This window comes from Mytilus galloprovincialis, chromosome 3, assembly GCF_965363235.1.
Source record: "Mytilus galloprovincialis chromosome 3, xbMytGall1.hap1.1, whole genome shotgun sequence".
Taxonomy (NCBI): domain Eukaryota; kingdom Metazoa; phylum Mollusca; class Bivalvia; order Mytilida; family Mytilidae; genus Mytilus; species Mytilus galloprovincialis.
Window position 1 is genome coordinate 29,527,931 of NC_134840.1, and position 25,771 is coordinate 29,553,701.

Consider the following 25,771-nt stretch of genomic DNA (forward strand, 5'->3'; position numbering starts at 1 on the left):
CATAATATCTGCAAGCATACAAGCAAGGTATTCGTGAAACTCTGAAACAAACCTCATAATAAAAGGGTGAAAATGAAATCATCGGCATAGCCATAGCAGGCCAAATATATATGCTTGATACTAAGAATAACGTAACAGGGACACTCAATAACAGCTGTTAACATTAATCAGTTCAACATACATTTCCTTAGTAAGAATGATACAGGGTTGCCAAACATCGAGACAGTCCTGTATTGTCTTTGAGTGGCAGACACCACTCATCATTTCTCAGCTATAATAGTTCAATTTGTTAAAACTCGTTGTCGAAAGGATACAATTGCAACTTATCAGTCCTCAGATAGAGAGTTACATGTCTCAATGTTTGTGGAACTGATTCATTTTGAAAGCCTACATTGATTGCCCTTGTAAACCTTTTTATAGTAGCAAGCCTATCTCTTCAAACTATTCTAGTTACTTTGACTATGATGAGGCCTTCACCATCACGACTATAAGACATGGCCTGTTTCAGAACTTTCCAAATAAATTCGTTGAAAATCAGGAGAAAAACTCAACCTTTCAAGTGTGCTTGCATATCATCTATGGCAGCTAGTATTATTTTTTTCAGAAGTGTTGTATTAATCATTCCTTCCATGACAACTCATATTTCTAAGAACGCTTACTCTACAATTAACCGATATCAGCAATTTCAAATATGAAAACAATATCTGTTCCAGACTATGAGCCGTCACTGTTTTCTATTATTTTGGAAAGCCCCATTTCATGGATAACAGATTCCTTACTTTCCTTCTGTGTCTTTGAATTCTGTCTTATTGCCGTGTCGTGCAGTTTTAACAAACATTTAGCATGATATCTGCTCCTGAAATACTAGTATAAATCTCCAGCACTGGGTCTGGCTAAAAGAACAATGGTTAGTAGTTTAAGTAACAGTCACCTTTTCTATTGTCGATGCTTCATGATGATAGTCAGATACCTCATCACAAAAAAAAGAGGAAAAAAACCCTCCCTGTAATCATTGTTCTTGTTGATTCATCACAACGGTGTCTGATTATTTTACTGGTATTGTCAATCAGTGACTCATCTCAAAAATTTTTCGTTTTTCCTGACAAAATATATTTTGATCTGAAGATTTGCTTTGACTGAATTAGTACCTTTTGCCTTGTGATTCTGGAGGGTTTCTCCCATTACTTGGGCTTCATCAACTTCGAACAGTTGTATGCTTACAAAACAATTACTGATTACCAGCTCAAATGTGTCCACGTCTGCTCTTTTTGTATTTGCTTGGCATTGATTATCCTCACGTGTCCTCTCTTTTCGAAATTCTTTCCAGTCTAATTGTTTATTAGGTTTTTCAGCTCCAGTGATTTCAATACCTACCTATTTTTCCTTTTCAACATAGAGTGGACATAGCTCATATTGTATATATGCATTTTTGTGTGGTAAAAAGTAACTTAACCGTACATGCTTAACTGCAAGAAAAAGAATTTATGTATTTCTTTAGATACATTTATTTTGTCAACATATACATGACATGCCTTATTTGAGCATATGGTGAATATATCCTATATGAATTGCATCAGTCATAAAAAGATGATTAGCAAAACTAGTTGTAAATGCAAATGCTAAAAAAAAAATACTAAAAAAAATAGTATCAATTCAAATAACAATATAGGATAGTAAATAATAATATATTGGAAATTTATGTTTTCAAAATGGCCACCATCCAAGATGGCCACTAATACTTCAATTGTCCTCAGTTGATAGTCTGTCATTAGAATATACGAAAGGTTATTAAAATAGGTAAAATAATGTATTTTTCATATTTTTCTATTTATTTTTATACGACCGCAAAAATTTTTTTTTTTTTGGGTCGTATATTGGTATCATGTCGTTGTCGTCTGCGTCGTCGTCCGAAGATGGATGGTTTCCGGATAATACCTTTAGTATAAGTAAATAGAAATCATTAAAATTTAAACAAAATGTTTGTAACCACAAAAGGATGGTTGGGATTGATTTTGGGGGTTATGGTCCCAACGGTTTAGAAATTAGGGGCCCAAAGGGCCCCAAAACAAGTAATTATCTAGTTTTAGGACAATGAGTTGTGTATAAGTATTTCAATTGCTCTAATATTGTACATTTTGTACCACAAAGTTTATACCATAAAGTAGAAGGTTGAGATTTATTTTAAGGGTTATGGGGCAAACAGGAATAATATCCCTGAACATTTAGGAATAAGGGGCCAAAAAAGGGCCAAAAAGAAGCATTTTTCTAGATTACAGACAATAACTTGGGTTTAAGTGAATGGATCTCTCTGAAATTATGCTACAAGGTTTCTTACTACAAAGGAAAGCTGGGATTGAGTTTTGGGGTTCTTGCTCCAAGGTTGGAGAGGGGTTTCAATAAGTGAGGGGTAAAACAAGGGGCCCAAATAAGCATTTTTGTAGTTTTCAGTCAATAACTTGTGTTTAAGTGTATAATTCTCCCTGAAATTATACCACAAGTTTCCATACTACAAAGGGATGGTTATGGAGGGTTATGGCTTAAATCATTAGGCAATTAGGGGCAAAAAAGGGGGAAAACAAGGGTTTTTCTTGTTAATGGACAATTTAGACAATTTAAAAGCAGTGTAAGGGAGGTAATGCAATTAAAATTTAAAGAATACTGTTATATATATGTTTGATTACTTGATTATCTCCTTTACACTGCTTGTTTTCAAAAGTTTAAAGAAGAAATCTTCCAATTGCACAGTATTGTGAAATAGATTTGTTAGATCTTTGACCACATTAATATTGTGACAAAAACCTATATTACGTCAAATTTTTCAAATTGGGTCCATAGCTATAAATGTTAGTTATGACCTGAGCTAACACTCTGCAAAGTTTGATGCTTTTACCACAATCTGAACAATTGTTTCACAAATCGACCTGACTAATAACACTGAAAAACGGAAATTGGTTGCAATGATTTAAAAAATTGTTTTCTCCGATCTCATGCTCAAAACAAAGTTGAAACTCATTCTGTGTTCTTGGGATAAGTAATTTTATGTACGGTTTTTATTTCGACATATCACATTTTAATGTTTGAACTTTCGTTAAACGTGGCTTTCCAATTACAAAATAAGTAAAATATCCGACAAGTCTTCTGATAGTTCCTTCTTTCACTGAGTATTCTCAGAATTTAATGTTTCTTGTTTTTTTAACTAGAGTAATGACATCATAATATAGATTATAAGTAAAAAATAAACTCATCATAGATACCAGGATATATATTCGCCAGACGCGCGTTTTATCTACAAAAGATCGTCATCGGTGACGCCCGAAAAAGGCCGACACATTTTTTTCTTCACATGGTTTACTCAGACTTTGAGTGACAGGTTTCTGCAGACTCAAAACACAAATAAGAAATTGTCTTATTTCGAACGCCTTTAAATGTCTCTCACTTTGAGCACGTATTTTCAATCGGCCTCGTTTATTTATTGTCAATGACGTTCTCCCAGTCGCGGACAGAAGGCACTCACACAATTTAAGGGATCTGTTTTGCTTTAAATAGATGTGTGAAAACAATTATGAAAAACGCATAATAAGCTCCATCTCCAGACACTGAAAAAATAAGCAAAGGAATTATGTCGTCCCATGACCTGTTATAGCGGCGGTCATGTTTATTTCTTAGATATTTAAGACATTGTCAGTTTTCTGTCGGGTCAAAGAATATTGAAAACGTTCTTGTTAATATTTTGCATGAATTTACACACCTCTATATGAAATATCAAGGAAGACATAAAAAGGATTTTATAGTTTATAGATAAATAAAATACTTAACTGACCAACGATTTCATTTCAATATAAGATTGCAACTGATTTTTACAGTTTTGTTGTTGTTGTACTGTTGCATCACTGTTCTATAGTTTTATATAAAACGTACGTTTTAACTTTTTTTTTAATTCGGAAAACTTTGTCGGTGCACTTTTCCCTATTTAAAAAAGGCGGCACCATGATATTCGTTTTGTATATAAACATTATTTTAAATTTACGTCAACTTGAAATTGTGTCCTTCATGAAATTATTGTTCTACGTCTTAAAATGTTGGCCTTACATAAGGTAAACTTTATCAAATCCGTTTTTTCTCCCTTGTGTATACGTTTGGACCTCTAAATACAGAAAAAGCACCAAAAAACGAGCACAACTTTTGTTAGATACATTTTATACTATTTTTCCGAAACATGATGTTCAAATAACGTCGATCTGTATGCTTTAAAGAATCATTGAGAACAAAAGGGATACATCCCTTGTGCTTATTAGTGCCTATATTTTTCTTTGTATGTTCATGAAAATTTATTTATATGAATTTTCGAGTTCATCTTCTGTTTATACATATCTATTGCAGGAATCAAACATACTACGTTAGTTTTATCGTATGAGTTATTTTACATTGGTCTTTTCGGGGTCTTTTATAGCTGATTATGTGGTATGGGTTTGCTCACTGTTGAAGGTTATATAGTAACCTATAGTTGTTAAATTCCATATCATTGGGGGTCTGGCAGAGAGTTGTCTAATTTGCAATCATACCACATGTTCTTATTTTATACACAGAATATATATAGAATAGAATAGAATATTTGTATTTCCCAAAATACAGGGCCCATAAAGGTATAAAAGGGATAAAATCATAATTAAAACAATACACATCAAAGTGTACATGTATGTAAATGTATATTTAGTCATTTAGCATTCAATGGTCAGAACATGAGCCAACAATATACATTATGAACGCAGAGTTAAATAATAATATAACATCATATGAGTTCGTATATAAAACGAACCAAATTATCTCTATCCTTAAAATGATACTCATTTAAAGGGTTGTGCATACTGATAATTTCTCAAAATTTTAATGGAATTAATGTTTAAACAAACCAAGTAAAAGTCAAACTGGTCAAAGACAAAAAGGTACAATAGGACTTTTATAAAAGGAAAAAAGTACTGTCTGGTCGTCTTAATATTTTATTTTTTGAAAGTTGCTATATGGTGAATACAATAGCGGAAAAATATAAAGTTAACAAGTTGCTTTAGTAAATATCCTGCACATATATGTATATGTAGATATTATGTATGTGGTTAATTACAGGATGTGACCTTTACCAAAATACATATGGTCCAATGTTTGGTTTTTTTTACAATTTCATATAATTAAACAGCAACTATGCCCAACATTGAACCAAAACATAAGCTCATAGTATTTGCTGTAGTCACTTTCAACACAATTTCAAATTGAATGAAAATATCAAACTTCCGTCCTGTATATGTGGCTGGCATTTATGATATATATCATGACTTTGTAAAGAAGACTTTTAGAATGTCTTTAAAGTCTTGTCCGTCATAGTTTTTTACCGTTACATTATGGCTATCATGCAGACCTGCTATCATACTGGACAGCTCTAAAAAAAGAAAAATAACCTTTAGTCTAGAATTTTACAAATACAACAAAATGAAGAACAGAATATAAATGAGTAACCAATAGATTATCTAGTTGGATATATATCAGTATTAACAACGTATTTCCATTTACTGAGGAAAGTTTCAATATTGTTTGTTTTTTACTTTCAATTTTGTCTGTCGATATCAACAATAATCGCGTTAGGTTTTTTAAAAATAATGTACTCATAGAATGACCTAAACCATCTGACTTTATTTTTTACAGACTTCGATATTCTATTTCCCCACTTTGTAAAACATGGATCCAGTTTTTGAAGAAATTTTTCATAACAGCGTACAAAATATATCTTTGATATAATTATAAAACATAACAGTCTATTAATGAAAGGGTTAATAAATATTTGCCACATGGTCTCAGATTTATAAAGACAAACGTCCTGTGATATGCATTTGAATTGGTAAGAAAACATAATCTGTAGATTTAAATTTGCGTACTAAACTGAATAATCGGATCGAATTTTGATATCAGCTATCATGGGTTTGGTCTGATTCCAATATAGAAAGTTTTCTAATCACTCCATCATAATATGTGAAAGATTATCTAGAGCATCAACTCAAACCGTAGAATGTTGTGTCTTTCCAAACATTTTAGTGTTTTGAATGAGGTGGAAAGCTGCATTATTGAAGAGCTCACGATACAATCCGGGATATTGGTGCCCTAGAGTATTTTACACGTATTTGATTGGTTAAACGTATGTGTCCTCTTTGAAATGCATGGTGTTTAATGTCTTATCTTAATCTATTTTCTGCACATGTTTTTGCTTTTTTAAAAGTAGAAAAAAATATAGACTAAACAACACACTTCTTCCTGAGTTTGGTCTGAAAAGGCACAGTATTTTCTTATCCATTCCAACTGCTCTCCCGATTTCATAACCAACACCAAGCGATGGTTGTGTTACTTCTGCAATTAAAACTAAAATGGAAAATCAGTTTTATTATGAAATAAAAGAAGTTATTTCTGCTTTTCAAATTGGTATTCCATTTAATAACAAAAAAATGTCGATGCATAATTTCGATCATCGGGGCTATATCGAGAGAGAGACCGATACCAAACCTTAGTTCTAGTCTGATATGGCAGTAAGCAAATGCTACGAACCACACTACAAAGCAGGACACTTACTCTTTCGTAGCATTTCCCAGCATCGGTCTGAAAGCTTTTCATTTGACTATTTTATGTATTGCTTTGAGGATCTCGATTTTCAACCATTCCTATTTTAACTTGTATCATGTTTATTATGACGCTGTGATTGGTTTAACGACGTCACGTGCTGACCACTTATGGATCCGTTGGGGGTTAGTAAATTCAAAGGGATTCAAGACGTCACGTTTACTGTCTAATTGCAACAAAAAGAAATATATATATATTATATTTAGATATTTATCAAATTGTTTTTTTGCGCATCTGGCCAGAAACATTGGTATCGTTAACATTACATTTGTATTTCACAATTTGTGAACTAAATGAACCATTTGTGGATTCTTATAAATTCTGTATAACTTTTGGACTATTTTAAATTTCGGTCTATTTCTGAAATTAATTCTTAAAATAAAATTGAGAAAGGAAATGGGGAATGTGTCAAAGCGACAACAACCCGACCATAGAGCAGACAACAACTGAAGGCCACCAATGGGTCTTCAATGTAGCGAGAAACTCCCGCACCCGTAGGCGTCCTTCAGCTGGCCCCTTAAAAAATATGTATACTAGTACCGTGATAATGGACGTCATACTAAACTCCGAATTATGCACAAGAAACTAAAATTAAAAATCATACAAGACTAACAAAGGCCAGAGGCTCCTGACTTGGGACAGGCGCAAAATTGCGGCGGGGTTAAACATGTTAATGAGATCTCAACCCTCCCCCTATACAAATCTTACATATTTTTGATTTTTTTAACCCTGTATGCTAACATTGCCCATGTGAAATTTTAAAATTGTTTGTATATACATTGAACAACAAATAAATGTGACGTATAAAATTTTATGACGCCAGACACGCGAATCAATGAATGTGTTTGTAGATAGATGTTTTTGTGTTCTGTTAAATTGTTCCTTTTAAAATTGTTACACGATGATAACTGCTGTACCCATATTTTGACCAATTTATTTATTATGTCCGTTTAGTTCACGCATCATTGTAAATATAACAGAGTTTGATGAGACTGTAATCAAAGTGAGAGGTTTAGCACTTTAAAACCAGGTTTAATCCACCATTTTCTACATTTGAAAATGCCTGTTCCAAGTCAGGAATATGACAGTTCTTGTCCATTCGTTTTTGATGTGTTTTGTCATTTGATTTTGCCATGTGATTATGGACTTTCCGATTAGATTTTCCTCTGAGTTTTTTTGTGATTTTACTTTTTACAACACATTTACACAACTGTGTTTGAAAATTTGTAAAAATGAATAAGCGTGCAAGATATATGCAAAATCCGTCACACAGAGTTGAGTAGTAACGACTACCTTCAAAAGCCTAAATGACATGATTTTAACATCTTTTAGCAAAAATTCGGTTGGTAAATTTAAGGCATATTTTTTTTCAGATACAAAGTTTCTTTTATTTCGCTTGTCAAAGCTGAAGTTGAACTGAAACACCTGATCTTCCATACACATATAGTTATGCTTACTTACCATCGGCACTTTTTAATTTGGTCAAACACAACTGATGAACTTCTTTACTCCCCAATTCGATTTCATCTGTAAAATTACACAAAAGTTTTTCATTAATCACCTTTGCTGATATTAATCGCTGTGTTACATTTTTTGTTTTATTAATATGAACTTGCAAATACCATTTTTCCTTATACTATTTATGATATTATTTATAGTACAGTAACAAGTATAGCATTATAAAAATGTCAACAAGATAATCAAAAGTATATATATTTTTTTATCTCGAGTTTAAAAAAAAATTGAACCCGATTACGCTTAAACCTGTGTCTTATTGATGACTACGATTAAAAATGAAAACAACATGTAATAAATTTGATGCTTCCGAAGTGCATTTCTGGATTTACCTTCATCAGGAACGTTCAAAGCCGAATATTTGAAAGCCGAGGATGTAAATGGACGAGCTTTAAACCAAAAAGGTTCTACAGAAATAGCCAAATCAACCTAAGGTCAACTTTGCCTGAAGAAGTTGAAACCTTAGTTTGTAAACGGGCAATTTTAAATACTTTGTTATAAAAGTACCGAAGTTCTGACTAATGAATTGATGATACCCTCGGGGACTGATAGTCCACCACCAGAGTTGTCGACTCAGTGCTGTAAAAAATACTCAAAAACAACGCTTAATAGATTTTAAAAACAGTAATAAAAAAATCAACCTTACAGTGTTATGCTAGTTATTTTTCTGGAACTAATATGTGAATGGAGTAAAATTACTTTTTCTAATTTCTTAAAATAAGATACAACGTCAAGCTTCGTGCAAGCGAAAGTGGAATACAGACAGTATTCGACTATCACAGACTCTCTTTATTTGTATCGTCTTAGCTTTCCACATTTGCACGTTCGACATGACGGAATTTATTATGTTGGCCTTACCTTGTTCAACTGTTGGCGATCCAACAAATTCCGTCAATACTTCACCATACTTGGATTTTAATTCATCAATTATAGTAGCGTACAGTTCAGCGTCTTGTCTACCACCTTGAATACTTCCACAGAAGTATATCTTCATTTTCACAAAGGCACAGTGTTGCGATTTTTAATTTGTGACCACTAACACATAGAACAGGAAAAAATAAGAAAAAAAATGTAGAGTGATTATGTTGTTGTTTGTTTGACATCTATTGGTAAAGGTTTCATGTATACTATATTCTGAACGACAATTAATTATTTATAAAAGAAAAATACTAAATATTAATATACAGAAAAGCAACTTTGATCTTGAACAATGAACTTACATCTAATGATCGATAAGAAGTAAACAATGCAAATGTTATAATATCACAGTCATCTTAATAAATAAAAGAACAAAAGTACACAACAATGCTGTACATCGTCATATTGTAAATGCGAACATTTCAAAAGTGCTTCTTTAACTCTTTCATTAGAAGTTGAAGTTGATGTTTTAATTATTATACGCTTTTTGATTTACAATCAAAAAAGAAAACAATAAAGAAAACATTATAAGAAGATAAGATCTTACCTGATGGCGATGTTGTCGCAGTTAATGTGATGTCTTCAGTGTGGAATCATCATTGATTTTCATACATAAAAATTGTACAATATGAAAATACCTTGCATATAACTTCGTCTTGATCTGTAAAAAGGAATTAAGATTTACATAACAAAAACCGGAAAAAAATATCATGTAAAGAATCTTGTTTCCTCGTCTTTTAAATACAAAGACACACAACCGCACAATGTTAAGATTAACATATTGTTCATGATATAATGACCAATTTAATAATAATTATTATATTTTCTTTAATTGATGGATTATTCAAGTGTTTCTGTTGTATTTATACGACAAGGTTTGGTCTCCTTCCTTAATTCAGGCAACTGACTGACTTGTTTTTGTACTCATATGAAGCAAAATTTCAAACTAGAATCTATGACTAACGTGATGAATTCTCTTTCTTATTGCTAACTTCCCATTTCTCAACAGCAAACTACCATCTGTATCATCGTATGGCATAACTATATTAAACTGGTACATTACGCTCGTGCATACTCACACTATACGTACTTCATTAACAAGAACATATCGCCAAGTGAAAAATAATTTTGAATTAGAAAAGTATCTCCTACTGGACCTTAACAAAAGTGTTATTTCTAAAATGGTAAATATTAGAATTGGTAATAGATAATTACTATAGATAATATGTATGATTCGAACATTCATTTAAAGCAAACCTAATGTTGTTAAGGTGGTATGGGAGTCTAAAATAAAAATGATAGAATTTGTTCATACTTTGCCAAAACGTTGTATCTATTGATACATGTTGAAAAATATAATAAAAATGATAGGTCACCGCGCATTTTCTCAAGCTACAGGACGGGACAAAATGACACATTTTGTATGGATTATACAGGAAAAAACACCATTTTGTGATTAGAAACTAAACAGAATGATAGAATTGTTAAATACTTCAGGAAAAGATAGCTTTCAGACACTGCTTTGAGAATAAAATTTACTATAAAAACAAAAAACAAAAATGCTTTTTGATCAATATCTCGATTTACATATATTATGATATGTGTGATCAATAGTTAATTCAACCCTCAAAAAGGATGAAAGTCCAATATGCGGATTTTCGGTGTTTTTAGGTGGAAAAAACAGGGAATCCCCCCAGAAGGACATTTCAAACCAAAAATAAGATATGCTTTTTATTACTGTTGTTATTCATACTACTTTTCTCCTCAAAAATGAAATTGGTTTAGTGTGTCCTTATTACATAAAAACAAATTTTTAAAGACAAAATTGTAACATCGATAAATTGTACCGATATAGCTACTTAATAAGAGATATAATGATAAACATCGCCGTAGCTCCATCAGTAGAGCACAGAACTACTAATAAATGATGGTTTTGAAGAAAGGGTTCTTTCTTGCATTTTTTGTGTTGTTATATTAAATTTTAATGTTTCTATCATATTTTTTCGGATGTTTGCTCTTCAACTTCGTACTATATTTGGCTTTTTTTTTTTTTTTTTTTTTTTTTTTAACTTTTTTGGATTCGAGCGTCACTGATGAGTCTTTTGTAGACGAAACACGCGTCTGGCGTATATATAAAATTTAGTCCTGGTATCTATGATGAGTTTATTTGCTTAATTCATAGAGTCATGCTGTTTTTTTGACTATATAGTTTAAATTACTAGTATATCATTTTACATGTATCAAAGAAAAAAAACAAGAGAAACTGCGAGCTACTGCTCACTGATGATACCCCAGCCGCAAGTGGATAATATTAATTGTGTAAAAATATGCAAGTGTTCGGTAAACAGGAAGTTGTCGAGTGATGAATCTGAAAACGCATCACACGGTAAAGCTGACTTATATTAACCCTTAAACCAAATTTCAGAAATCCTTGTATTGTAGTTCCTGAGAAAAATGTGACGAAAAATTTTCAACTTGGCTATCATGTGTAAAATCAAACAAGTGTTCGGTAAACAGGAAGTTGTTGAGTGATGAATCTGAAAACGCATCACACGGTATAGCTGACTTATATCAAGCCTGAAACCAAATTTCAGAAATCCTGGTAGTGTAGTTCCTGAGAAAAATGTCTCGAAAAATATTCATGGGACGGACGGACTGACTGACTGACAGACTGACGGACTGACGGACTGATGGACTGATGGACTGACGGACTGACGGAAGGACAGACAGAGGTAAAACAGTATACCCCCCCTTTTTTTCAAAGCGGGGGTATAATAATGTATCGCTTATTGTGTCCAATAATACAAACTGAAATATATTGAATTGATACATTTTTTAATTATTCAAAATTATATCAGAAACCTAAACTTAATTATAAAATAATGAACCTGTTAAAGGGAGACAATACTCGCTAACCCACTGTAATAATATTTCTTTGCAATTTTTTAAAACTTCCTCAGAAAAATACTCGAGCCACTTGACTTTCATAGCTCATAATTAACGTTTTTACACAATATTTAGTAAAGTAGTTAAAGATTATTCGCTTCTCAAAGTGTAAGACGCAATAAAAATCGTATGCTTGCACCATCTTACCGAAATTCGGATTTAATAAAGTCCTGAACATTTCGACATTTCTTCGTCTATTTTTATCAAAACCGGTTTTATTAAACAAATCACAAGTACGTGTTAAAATCCGACTAAATACCTATTTCCCGATATGGTCAGGTAAATTTGCTATGTTAGTATTAAAGCTTATTGTTATAGCTTGAATTGAAATAGTATGAATAACACCTCCACGCAATGTAGATATAAAATATGTGTCTCTTATCATGAAGAAAATATGTCTCTGTATATATATATATATTTTGCATTTGTATTTTGTAAATGTCAGCTGGTATCATATCTGTATTGGAATTTACACCAATGACATTATTTGATAACACAATCCTTTGTTATGTATTGTCTGTTATTTTTCATCGGATGACACGCATCAAGCGGGAAAGTAATTTAGATCACGGGTCAGTTCAAACCATTCATTCAGTAACAAACGTTTTAAAAAAGACAAGCGCAGGATACAAAAAAAGGATGCTCATCAATCGATAACATACTCAGTCTATGGAAGAAGCGTATCGATAAAAACTTTTCTTATATCACATAGCGATATTGTCTAATATCAATTGTAAATATGCAGACTTCCATGCGGAAAATATTGTTTTCGGCAACGAAAAATGAAGAAAATACTTATTTTAAAACTTATTGTTCAAATATAAACAACAATTGAGTCTAAATATACATGCAGAAGTTAGTTAGAAGCTTAAGTTTATGTCAGTGTAAAATTTGAAGTGCTGTGTTTTTCTTATATACATAAATAAACAATGCGATACTTTTAAAATATCATAGCGTTGTTTTTGTTATATCAATATTAGTACCGATTAGTATTAATATTAGACTGTTGTACCCATATTTTGACAATTTTACCTATTATGTCTGTTTTGTTCACGCATCGTTGTAAATATGACAGAATTTGATGAGACTGTCATACACGTGAGAGGTGAAGTGCTATAAAACCAGGTTCAATCCACCATTTTCAAAATTTGAAAATGCCAGTACCGAGTCAGAAATATGACAGTTGTTATCCATTCGTTTGGTGTGTTTTATCATTTGATTATACCATTTGATAAGGGACTTTCTGATTTGAAGTTTCCTCGGAGTTCAGTATTTTTTTTAAATTTTACTTCTTAGTAGTATTGTATGTAAATAAGCAGTTTTAAGACCATTGCTTAAATTCAAATTGTTTTTGGTAACATCTTACAAATTTCTCAATTGGTTTTGGAAGCAAATCTAATCAAATAAGAGTTTAATAAACAATGCCGTAATCAAATAATCAAATAGCTAAGTATCAAAATGATTGACCTGTACTTTTAAATCTCCTTATTTTTTTTAAATAAGACCGTTGGTTTTTCTGTTTGAATGGTTTAACACTAGCAATGTTCTTGTTCCTATATAGCGTGGTGTTCGCTGTGAGCCAAGGCTCCGTGTTTAAGGACCTACTTTGATCTATAATGGTTTACTTTAAACAAATTATTACTTCGATGGAAAGTTGTCTCATTCGAACTCATGCACCATCTTCTTATATCTATAAATCTTTAAAATTTCCCCTTATAAATAACTGCTTTCCAGTCCTCCAACTGAACAATATAAATTTATGAACATAGAAAAGATATTTGTTTTTTGTCCATGGATTTATGAGTTTTGAACAGCGGTATACTACTGTTGCCTTTATTTATATAGATATAGGAAGATGTGGTGTGAGTGCCAATGAGACAACTCTCCATCCAAATAACAATTTAAAAAAAAAAGTAAACCATGATTATAGGTCAATGTACGGCCTTCAACACGGAGCCTTGGCTCACACCGAACAACAAGCTATAAAGGGCCCCAAAATTACTAGTGTAAAATCATTCAAACGGGAAAACCAACGGTCTAATCTATATAAAAAAAACGAGAAACGAGAAACACGTATGTATTACCTAAACAAACGACAACTACTGTACATCAGATTCCTGACTTTGGACAGTTGCAAACATTTGCAGCGGGATTAAACGTTTTAATGGATCCAAACCTGCTCCCTTTTTCTGAAACAATAGCATAAAATATCAATTGGCAGACTTAACTCAATCAAAAAACGTAAATTAATACACAATGAACGAATGAACGAATATACACATTTCTAACGTCAAAAGACATTTACATCTTATTTATTTGTGTTCTAAACATTTTTTTTAGTACTCATTGAAGAAATGAAATTATAACAAGCGATACGGATTGTTATTTTGCACTAAGAAAAGCCCATACCGCATAGTCAGCTATAAAAGGCCCCGATAAGACAATGTAAAACAATTCAAACGAGAAAATAACGGCCTTATTATATAAAAGAAAAATGAACGAAAAACAAATATGTAACACATAACCAAACGACAACCACTGAATTACAGGCTCCTGACTTGGGAAAGGCACATACATAAATAATGTGGCGGGGTTAAACATGTTAGTTAGTTGGTTAATTCATGTGATTGAAAACAATAGACTGAACAGGTTGTTAACACTTTCAACTATCAATAGGATCAAGCAACATTTTCGGAATGATAAGTTCATGTAAGCGTTAATTCTGTTACAATTACGAAATTTTAGTGATGTTGATCCTAAAACATTGAACTGGTCATGATCTAAGTTTGTGAATTATGTTTGCAGTTTTCTTGACATGCATTGTCACGTGTCATCGTATTAATTCTATATAAGAAAACTAAAGCAGTTCTATTAGAAAAGTATCGCATTCATAAATTTTTGATATTAAAAAATCATCGGTATGATATTAGACAAATATCGCATTGATATTTTAAAATATAGCAGTATCGTTGACTTATAGGTGATTTTGGCGTAGCAAACAATTGAATTCATCTCAATTGCATTCCACTAAATTTGCTACATGATATTTATACAATGTGTACATCTACAAATGGTAAATCGTGCATTTATGTTTCATTTATTCAATAATTCAATTTTCTCGTTTAAATACACCTTGCTTGTTATTACATAAAATAACTCATGAAAATTATACACCAGACGTATGTCATGTTAAATGTCACCCTGTTTTAAGAAAAGAGTCATTACTTTATACCGAGAAATCTGCCTTTCTTCGTACAAATGCTAACATTCGTATGAAATTTCCCACAATGCAACTCGTTGATATAAGACAATATCGCTCGTTGATATAAGAAAAGCTTTTATCGAATCGCTTCTTCCATAGACTGATACTGACATTTCCATGACTTCAAAATCGAAAAAAAACCCGTTCAAAAGACAAACAAAAGTGTATAAGACACAATATAGAAAACTGAAGACTGCGTAAAAATAAACCTAAGAACAAACTGGAGTGAAGTTGATCGAGATGCTCCTGTTTAAATCATGAACAATTATAACGGAGTATATAACAGCCATGCAGTTGCTGCGAATCGAATGGAGAAATAAGGAAACAAAATATGTCAATGTGGAAACCAATCGCCATTCTTTATTCTTTTGGTAAAATCTGTTCTATGAAGATAAAAAATTCCATAATTTGTTTTTACAATGAGTAGTGTCAATACCTTCCAGTAAAATAATCCAGGTATATCAAATTGAGGTGAAACAGTTAAGTCTTTCCTATTAAGGCTAAACAAAACAAGTGAAAAGTTTTTCAATTTCACAAAGACATTGTAAAATAAATGGAAAATGTGTTCAATAGGACACAGATAATGCCCCCACTTACATATAACGTTATAAAGGGTCATAACTCAAGAAATGAAAAATGTGACGCTACCCAAATTTGTACTCGATCTGAGTTTTGTGGTAATTAATGTTGTGTACAGTTATGCGTCTTGTAACCGACATTGAACACTTTCACAGAGGTATATCTTCATTTTCACACCGGGACTATGTTGTAATTTATAATATGAGTCAGATATCACATAGGACAGGAAAAAAATAAGAAAGATACTGAAGAATGATTTTGTTGTTGTTATTGACATCTATATGCAACGGTTTTATGAATATTCAGAACAGCAAATGAGCAAAAAAGGAAATATTAAAAATAAATATACAGGAAAGCAACTTTGATCCTGTCCAAAAAAAAACTTATATCAAATGCATGATTATTTAAAAAAAATTTGCTCATAGTCTAATATAATGTAACAATATGATAGCCATCTACAAATAAATATTAGAACAAATATCTTCTACAATTTAAAAAAAAAGTGTTTCTTTAACTTTGTCATTTGAAGTAAAGTTGATGTTTTAATAATACCTTTTTTTATTATTAGCAAACAAAAGGGAAATCAAAACTGAGAAAACATCATTAGGAGATAAGATCTTACCTGATGGCGATGTTGTCGTATTTAATGTGATGTCTTCAGGATAATAAGTCTCGAATCATCATTGATTTTCATTAATAAAAATTGCCCCATATGAATACTCCTTGCATATAACTCCGTCTTGATCTGTTAAAAAATAAGATTAACATAACACAAACCGGAAAAGATAATTCGCTTACCAAAGATTTGAATTTCTCATGTTAAGAATCATGTTTCATCGTCTTTAAAATACAAAAACACACAACAGAATAATGTAAAGATTGCTATATTCTGCATGCTATGATGACACATTTAATAGTAATTATCATATTTTCTTGAGATGATGCAGTATTTAAATATTTCTGTTGTATTTATACGATAAAGCTTAAATTCACTACTCGATATAAGCAACTGGCTGACTTTATTTTTTTGTTATAACCATATAGAGCAGAATTAGTTCAATAGTTATCAAAGGTACCAGGATTATAATTTAGTACGCCAGACGCGCGTTTCGTCTACATAAGACTCATCAGTGACGCTCATATCAAAATATTTATAAAGCCAAACAAGTGCAAAATTGAAGAAAACCTTTCCACAGAAAGAAAAGGAATCTTTCAAAGTTCTTTAATTTCATTATTGATGATGTCATGTCTCTCAATAATCATACGTCAGTAAGTGTTTGCATCTCATATATCCCAGTGAATTAAAGATTTGGGATACTACAGACACGAGAAAGTCTTCTTCATATCCTAATCTTTTTCCTCTAAATTGACACAGATGGACGATTTCAAACTAGAAGCTTTGACAAACGTAGTGATTTAACTTTCTAATTATCAACTTCTTATTTCTCAACAGTAAACCACCCTCTGTACCATGGTATGGCGTACTCATATAAACTAATAAATTTTATGTTCGTGCATATTCACACTATAATGACTCCATTAACATGGGTCTGTTTCTGGTACGGAAAGAATGTTCCAATAGAGGTATGAGATAGAACGACTGAAATCGTCTCTACATCATTTCTACGGTCACCATCACGAATCAGTTGAACGGTACGATGTATTTGTATCTCAATGCGTTAGGGGCATGCTTTTGCGGTCTTAAGATACTACAATCAAAGTTTTATTGTAAGTTTATCGATTGTGTATCCTTTTCCCAATTAAAATATTTTGACTGAACGAGACTCTAATAACGGGTGATGTATACATAAAGGCAACAATAGTATACCGCTGTTCAAAACTCATAAATCCATGAACAAAAAACTAAATCGGGGTAACAAACTAAAACCGAGGGAAACACATTAAATATAAGAGGAGAACAACGACACAATACAAGTAGGAAAAGGTTCACCTTTTGACACAATAAGTTTCACTCCTTTTTTGATGTCATGCGAACCTTATTTTTTTTTTATTTTGATATATTTTAAGTTATAGATATTTTATATATCTTGGATAGTTTTAAGGTGTTTCGTAAATTATACCATAGCGTTTGTAAATATTTACCAAAGGTACCAGTCGTTTAATCTAATACGCCAGATCGTCTCTACATCATTTCCACGGTCACCATCACGAATCAGTTGAACGGTACGATGTATTTGTATCTCAATGCGTTAGGGGCATGCTTTTGCGGTCTTAAGATACTACAATCAAAGTTTTATTGTAAGTTTATCGATTGTGTATCCTTTTCCCAATTAAAATATTTTGACTGAACGAGGACTCTAATAACGGGTGATGTATACATAAAGGCAACAGTAGTATACCGCTGTTCAAAACTCATAAATCCATGGACAAAAAACTAAATCGGGGTAACAAACTAAAACCGAGGGAAACACATTAAATATAAGAGGAGAACAACGACACAATACAAGTAGGAAAAGGTTCACCTTTTGACACAATAAGTTTCACTCCTTTTTTGATGTCATGCGAACCTTATTTTTTTTTTATTTTGATATATTTTAAGTTATAGATATTTTATATATCTTGGATAGTTTTAAGGTGTTTCGTAAATTATACCATAGCGTTTGTAAATATTTACCAAAGGTACCAGTCGTTTAATCTAATACGCCAGACGCGCATTTCGTCTACATGAGACTCTTTAGTAACGCTCATATCAAAAGCCAAACAAGTACAAAGTTGAAGAGCATTGATGACCTTTGTAACTACATGTATATATGTTAACTTGGGACGAGAACATCGGTAAACTACAACTGGCTCTAATTTAACCAGTGGCAGTTTTCAAACATACTCGAGGAACAACTTAATACCCATTGAAGAAATTATGTCATTATTTAAAAAACTTGTTTCAAAATGCGATATAGTTATAGCTTATACTGTATTGTACGATCCTGGTAAAATGTGGAACGAAAACAAATTTGTTTATGAAACAATAAAATAGCATATTAATCTATTGTAAGAAAAAATCATAATATCTAATAAAATTTCAAGATCTAGCTAACAAAGTCCTTATATTTGTATAAAGTAACATTCGTTTATAGTGGAAAATTAATTCAACGTTGAATAAGCTACAACTAAAAATTGCTTGCTAGTAACTCTCTGTGATTACCATTAGATAACTCTGGTTCATTTCCAAATCAATCTATCACCAAGGGAAGATAAATAATTTGACTTTCATTCATAGTCTTTTTCAAAAATGATGAACGGTTCTTTATATTGGGATGCAATCATTTTGAACGTTTCAAATTTATAAAATTATATTCGTACATCAATGTTTTTGATACACCAATAACACAAACTGAAATATATTGAATTGATACATTTTTTAATTATTCAAAATTATTGTCCGAGACCACAATTGTCGTCCCTTGATTTTCGTTGTCCAGAAATATAGTCCCTAGTGTTGACAGTGGGTTACTTGCAAATATTTTTTATACCCCTTCCAAATTTATTTATTTTGTTTTATGCCTCAAATTGTAAGCAGGGGGTGAAAAAACGCTTTTTATATTATTATAATTCTTCAATGTATCAATATGGTTACTACTCACTGTCGTTTTTCTTCAGGTGCAATAATTTAGTAAAAATAAGTACATGATATCAAACATGTTGTTTTATAAATGAGTTATTAAATTTATTATTTCATATAGCTGACTGGAGACCATTTAATTTAATGTGAGACCTCTAAATCAATGCTGGAGCTTATCACCTAGAATATTAAAACTTTTTTCATAATTTATTTTTGTGAGTTAACTATTTGAAACATCCTTCCAGTCAACTAAGAGCATGAAGAGGTATTTTTGAAAAAAATAATTCTGTTTTGTCATTATGTTTGTGTATGTGTTGCTTTGTTTTGAATGTAATATATTGTACATTGTTTTGTGGAGAGGGCTTACATAGGCTATGCCTGTTGCCCAATCCAATTCAATTTATTTGAATAAAATATTGTTTAAACTAAAAAAAATGCTGTAAAAAAAGTTGGGTTCAGAATTTTAAAGGAAAGTAGTGATTTTGGTCCAGCTGAAAAAAGGTTAAAAATTAGCACTTATGAAGCTGTCAAAAGATTTCAAGACGCCCGAAACATAAAATTGTCCATATTTTGAGTTAGAGCCGATGAAGTTTTCTATAATTTTGATATAATTTTTCCCAAAAGTAGTACAACACACTGTTAACATTTCATTGAGAAAGCACAACCGTCAGGTGGGATTTTTTTAATTTTCATTTATGTTCTAAAAGAAATGCACTACGAATTAATTGTGGTCTCGGACCTTATATCAGAAACATACACTTAATTGCAAAATAATGAACCTGTTAAAGGGAGACAATACTCGCATAACTTTTCGAATTGGCACATAATACAACGGCATGCCACTCTTGCATACAAATTGAACATCAATATAATTAATTAACTGTGCAAGCGTACTCCACCTTAAATGATGATTCTTAATTATAGATATAACCAAAAGTTGTTAATCTATAGATAGTGAAGACTAATGAAAGCTAACTTACTGTAAAAATATTCCTTTGCAATTTTTTAAAACTTCCTCAGAAAAATGCTCGAGCCACTTGACTTCCATAGCTATGTTTGCACCATCTTACCATAATACGGATTTAATTAAGTCCTGAACATTTCGACATTTCTTCGTTTGTTTTTATGAAAACCAGTTTTAACAAATCACAAGTACTGTTAAGATCCGACTAAATACCTATTTCCCTATATGGTAAGGTAAATTTGTTAAATAAAACAGAGCTTAATAGATTAATAGAGCATGCAACAACGATTAAATCCAATATCAAAATACGGTAAATGAGTATGATCAAGTTTATAACTATCATATATGTAATATAAAATAAGCATATCTAACTTTTTAACAATGTGTTATTATAAAATTTAACATTAATACATGTATTATAAATTATATATGTAATTATGTATCCCAATGCTTGGTAGTTTTTTTCCAAATAAGATAAAATAAAATTACAAAAAAAAGTACTAGTAAGGTAATTTTTTGTAGTTCTGACGAAATGAAATTTTTAAAATGATAAAAATGTTTGTTTAAACTTCATCGACCATGCATTGTATGACAGCTTTGCTTTTTAGTATTTAATATTTAGTCTGCATAATTGCATTCAGAATTCGTATACTTAAAGCTAACTAACATTTTTTAGCATACAAACAAAAGGAGTTGACAACATTTTCCCAACTTAATTGATTGCAATCCTGACATTGTTTACACATAAACTTCACGAAAGCAGACAAAACATTACATTAAAAAATTATAAAACATAACTCATTTAATATAGTGACATTACGTAAGGTCATTTAAGTGTGAAATGGTATGTACATAAAAAGGAAAACAAATTGAGAACAGATATGTACCCTGTAAATAAATCTATTTTTGTTTTATTTACTTGAGCCCTAACTTTGTTGAATTTTAGAGTCCATTTGATATCGTCCTCCTTTGATTTGTCTTGCAGTAAAACTACTAAGTAATAGGTATTATATATCATTTCGTTTAACATCTGAAAATGAAGTTTTTCTTTGGTTTTGGTTATAACTTGACTCCTGTGATCTGCACCTACTGTGTTGATCCTTTATAACATTACTTGTTGTTATATGTGCGTTCAATGAGGCTATATACTTGTAATGATCTGTAATAGAAGGAACTTTTACTGCTTCACTAAAGTTTGGTATATGCATTTTAAATTGATTTGACAAAAACAGTCATTAATCGTTTTTTGTAAAATATATCAAAATGTATCACTTCCTTCTGTTGTGAGAAAAGGTTCAACAAATTGGGGAAAAACCCTTCAATTAAGGGATTACCTCACAAGGTAATGCCTTTCCCTTTGTAAAATAAGGGATAAATTTCAAGTAAAAAAAATGTTTTAAAAAGGATTTCTACGTACACATGGGCACATATTTTTATCATTTGCCGAATCCTTTCACAGATAATTATTCGTCTATCTGGTATATAATGACAACATGTCCATGAATTTTGGAATATATCAATAGACTTCTTTTTAAATAAAAATAAGAGGACCTATCTTTCAAATAAGTTATTCAAAATTTAACGATTTTCCCCCTTTAAAGTCAAAAAATGCTTAATTTTTCCATTTTTTTTCTACAACACCAAAATACCCCTTGTTTGCGGAACTGTCCCTGATGTAAAAGGAAATCAACGATTTGATGGTTGTCCCTCATACCTTTTAAATAACTTCTGTTTAACAGATTAATCATAACACTGAGCTCAATATAAAATTACTTTTAGTTTATCCAAATTGTACTTACATTTTCTCCGCCTCACATTTTTAGAGATAGTCGTCGATACAATTTATGTGGATTAATATATATATATATATATATATATATAGCATTTGTGAAATAGTATATACGTGTGATGTAAATCATGAGTCAGTCAAAACCATTCATTCAATTCAAACATATATATATAAAAAGACAAGCGAAGGATATCATAAAAAAGGGATACCCATCAGTCGAAAACAAACTGATATTTCCAAGGCGTCAAAATCGAAAAAAAAAACAGTTAAAAGAAAAACAAAGTGTATAGGACGAATCAATATAGAAAACTGAAGACTGCATAAATAAACTCATCATAGATACCAGGACTACATTTTGTACATACGCCAGACAAAAATAATCTAGCAACAAACCGGAATGAAGTTCAGGTGCTCCTGTTTAAATCATGAACATGGATGCATAAGCAGGAAAGGCTAACCCTGCTAGCGCAACCTGTCTCCTTTTTTTTTAATTCATGCATCCCTCCAATTTTTGGTTGTCTTTATTTCTGACCTTAAAGATCTCAATGAGACCATAACATCGGTAAACTACAGTTATCTCTAATTTTACCAGCAGCAGTAAAAAAAGTTCCCTGAGAAACAATTTAATACCCAGAAGTAATTATGTCAAAATTGAAAAAAAAAACATGTTCCAGAATGTGATAAAGTTGTAACTGCTACTGTATTGTACGATTCTGGTAATGTGTGGAACAAAAACCAAATTCGTATACTTTAAGTTTAAAATATACATAAAAAAAAAGATGTCGTATGATTGCCAATGAGACAACTATCCACAAAAGACCAAATTGACACAGACATTAACAACTATAGGTCACCGTACGGCCTTCAACAATGAGCAAAGCCCATACCGCATAGTCAGCTATAATAGGCCCCGATAAGACAATGTAAAACAATTCAAACGAGAAAACTATTGGCAGCATGTTATAGAATATAAACAAAAGGAGTGGACGACATTTTTTTACAACTAAAATGCAACAAATCCTTGCAATGTTTAAACATAAACTACATGACAGCAAACATCAATATAATGGAATTTGATGCGACTGTCATACAGATGGGAGTTTTAGCGCTATAAATCCAGGTTCAATCCACCATTTTCTACATTTGAAAATGTCTTAAATAAGTCACGAATATAACAGTTGTTTTCCATTGTATTGATGTGTTTTATCGTTTGATTTTGCTATTTGATTAGGGAATTTCCAATTGAATTTTCTTCGGAGTTCAGTATTTATGTAATTTTACTTTTAGGTATCTTCATCCTTTGCTTTGTCTATTAGTAAAATTATCGTTACTGAGTGTACATCATTGCGTTTGATATCTGAAAATTAAGGTTTTTTTTTTGGTCTTGGTAAAAATGACATTCAAGAAAATAGTGGAAAGTGCCTTAGTAAGTGAACCATATACCTACTGTGTAGATAGTTTATAATATTAGCTCTTGTTATATATGCGTTCAATGAGGTTATTTACTTGTATACTGATACACTATGAAAGTTTGCCATATGCATTTGAAATTAATTTGGCATAACTAGTAATCGGTGTCCATTTTATGTGTAAGATCTCAAAGGAATTGGGTATTACTCGTTTGTTGTAAAACATATCAAAATGTATCCTTTCCTTCTGTTGTTGACAAAATGTTGAATAAGTTGGGGAAAACCCTTCAAATGAAGAATATTTAAATAAGGGGTAAATTTCATGTGAAAAAAAATTGTTTTTAAAACGACTTCTACGTACAAATGGACATATGTAAAAAAAATATCATTTGCAGAATTTTTCCAAATGAATTATACATCTATCTTGTAAAATAATTACAAAACATGTAGAAATGTATATGAATTTTGGAATATTCATGAACTTCTTTCTTCTTTATGATTCAAAATAAGATAACCCATCTTTCAAATAAGTTGTTCCAAATATAATGAATTTTACACCTTTAAAATCAAAAAGGTTAAGTTTTTCATTTTTATTTTCTACAACGGCAAACCCCTTGTTTGAGGCACATTTCATCATTTAGAAGGAAATCCCTCATTAAGGGTTGCTACCCATCTGTTAAATAACTTATGTTTAACAGATGAATAATGTCAATGAGCTCAATATAAGATTATTTTTAGTTTATCCATATTGTACTTACATTTCTCCGCCTCACATTTTTGGGGATAGACGTAGATACAATTTATAAGGATTATCAGCATTTATGAAAGAAAATATCCTAGTATTTGTCAATAACACAATCCTATGTTATGTACAGTTTATATTTCAACGAATTACACACACCAACAGGTCTAGTATATGTAATTTATATCATCGGTCAGTTTAAACCATTCATTTCATTTCAAACATTAAAAAAGGACCGGCGACAGATTAAAAAGGGAAACTTAGTAGTTATCAAAGCTACCAGGATTATAATTTAGTACGCGCGTTTCGTCTACATAAGACTCATCAGTGACACTCAAATCAATATATTTATAAAGCCAAACAAGTATAAAGTTGAAGAGCATTGAGGATCCAAAATTCCAAAAAGTTGTGCCAAATACGGCTAAGGTAATCTATACCTGGGATAAGAAAATCCTTAGTTTTTCGAAAATTCTAAGTTTTGCAAACAGGAAATTTATAAAAATGACCCCATTATTGATATTCATGTCGACTACTGGGCTGGTGATACTCTCGGGGACAAAACGTCCACCAGCAGTGGCATCGACCCAGTGGTGTTAATATTTATCAAAGGTATCAGGATAGGTCGATAAAACCTGACATTTGCATGGCGTAATAATAATAATTAAAAAAAAACGTAGAAGGACAAATAAAAGTGTATAAGACAAAATATAGAAAACTGAAGACTACGCGTCGATAAACCTAGCAAATAACCGAAGTGAAGTTTAGGTGCTCCTGTTATCATTTTAAAACAATTATGGTGGAATACAATAGCCGTACAGTTGCTTGCTCAGCTGGGTATCGAATGGAGAAATAAGGAGGCCAAATATGCTTGAGCCAGAATCAATCGCCATTCTTTCCTCTGAAAATCAAATATTTCATCGGCAAAATAACAAAAATACAGAACTACAAGGCGAATTCAAAACTGAAAGTCGTCCCTAACACAATGGCAGAAAAAAAAGCTTAAACACATCAAACGAATGAATAACAACTGTCGTATTCCTGAATTGGTACATGCATTTCCTTATGTCGAAAATTGTGTTTTAAACCTGGTTTTATAGTTAGCTGAATCTCTCACTTGTATGACATAAAATGCCATTATATTGACAACGATGTCTGAACAAAACAAACAGACACTATAAGTAAAACTGTCAAAAATAGGGATACAGCAGTCAGCATTGTGTTATAATCTTAATTGTTATACAAAACAAATAAATATGCAAACAAAAAAATTAACTTCTCATAGATAACAGAACAAAAGTTCATGTTTAATTTTCTTAAAATAAAATCTTTATTTTTCATCTTTTAACATTCTGTTTACTCTTACGGAACACGAGATTACATCCGGTTTTTGCACAATGTCGTTCGTCTTAT

The 25,771-nt window shown here is 31.4% G+C and overlaps 1 protein-coding gene across 6 annotated transcripts; it reads right to left on the bottom strand.

Moving 5' to 3' along the window:
• Positions 1-4,981: 4,981 nt before the first annotated feature.
• Positions 4,982-24,430, bottom strand: LOC143067647 (putative 2'-deoxynucleoside 5'-phosphate N-hydrolase 1). 6 transcript variants are annotated; one of them, XM_076241063.1, is made up of 8 exons: positions 20,438-20,622; positions 16,500-16,622; positions 14,121-14,225; positions 9,638-9,751; positions 9,031-9,207; positions 8,119-8,184; positions 6,292-6,402; positions 4,982-5,431 (listed from the first exon to the last, which is right to left on the bottom strand). In XM_076241063.1, exons 5-8 carry the CDS (start codon positions 9,164-9,166, stop codon positions 5,322-5,324), a joined length of 423 nt encoding a protein of 140 aa, XP_076097178.1. In that variant the 5' UTR covers positions 9,167-9,207; positions 9,638-9,751; positions 14,121-14,225; positions 16,500-16,622; positions 20,438-20,622; the 3' UTR covers positions 4,982-5,321. The 6 variants fall into 6 exon arrangements, with proteins under 6 accessions (XP_076097178.1, XP_076097180.1, XP_076097183.1 ...); XM_076241065.1 differs by lacking the exons at positions 14,121-14,225; positions 20,438-20,622 and adding an exon at positions 24,378-24,430; XM_076241068.1 differs by lacking the exon at positions 14,121-14,225 and having other exon boundaries at positions 6,292-6,390; positions 20,438-20,626.
• Between the last annotated feature and the right edge of the window lie 1,341 nt (positions 24,431-25,771).

Bases quoted from the DNA above. Each gene is read 5' to 3' on its own strand.
- LOC143067647 (XM_076241065.1), bottom strand. From the start codon at position 9,166: ATGAAGATATACTTCTGTGGAAGTATTCAAGGTGGTAGACAAGACGCT. The intron at 8,185-9,030 runs GTAAGGCCAACA...GTAATTTTACAG, and splicing joins ATCGCCAACAGTTGAACAAG to ATGAAATCGAATTGGGGAGT. The intron at 5,432-6,291 runs GTGTGTTGTTTA...TTCTTTTTTTAG, and splicing joins CAGACCAAACTCAGGAAGAA to AGCTGTCCAGTATGATAGCA.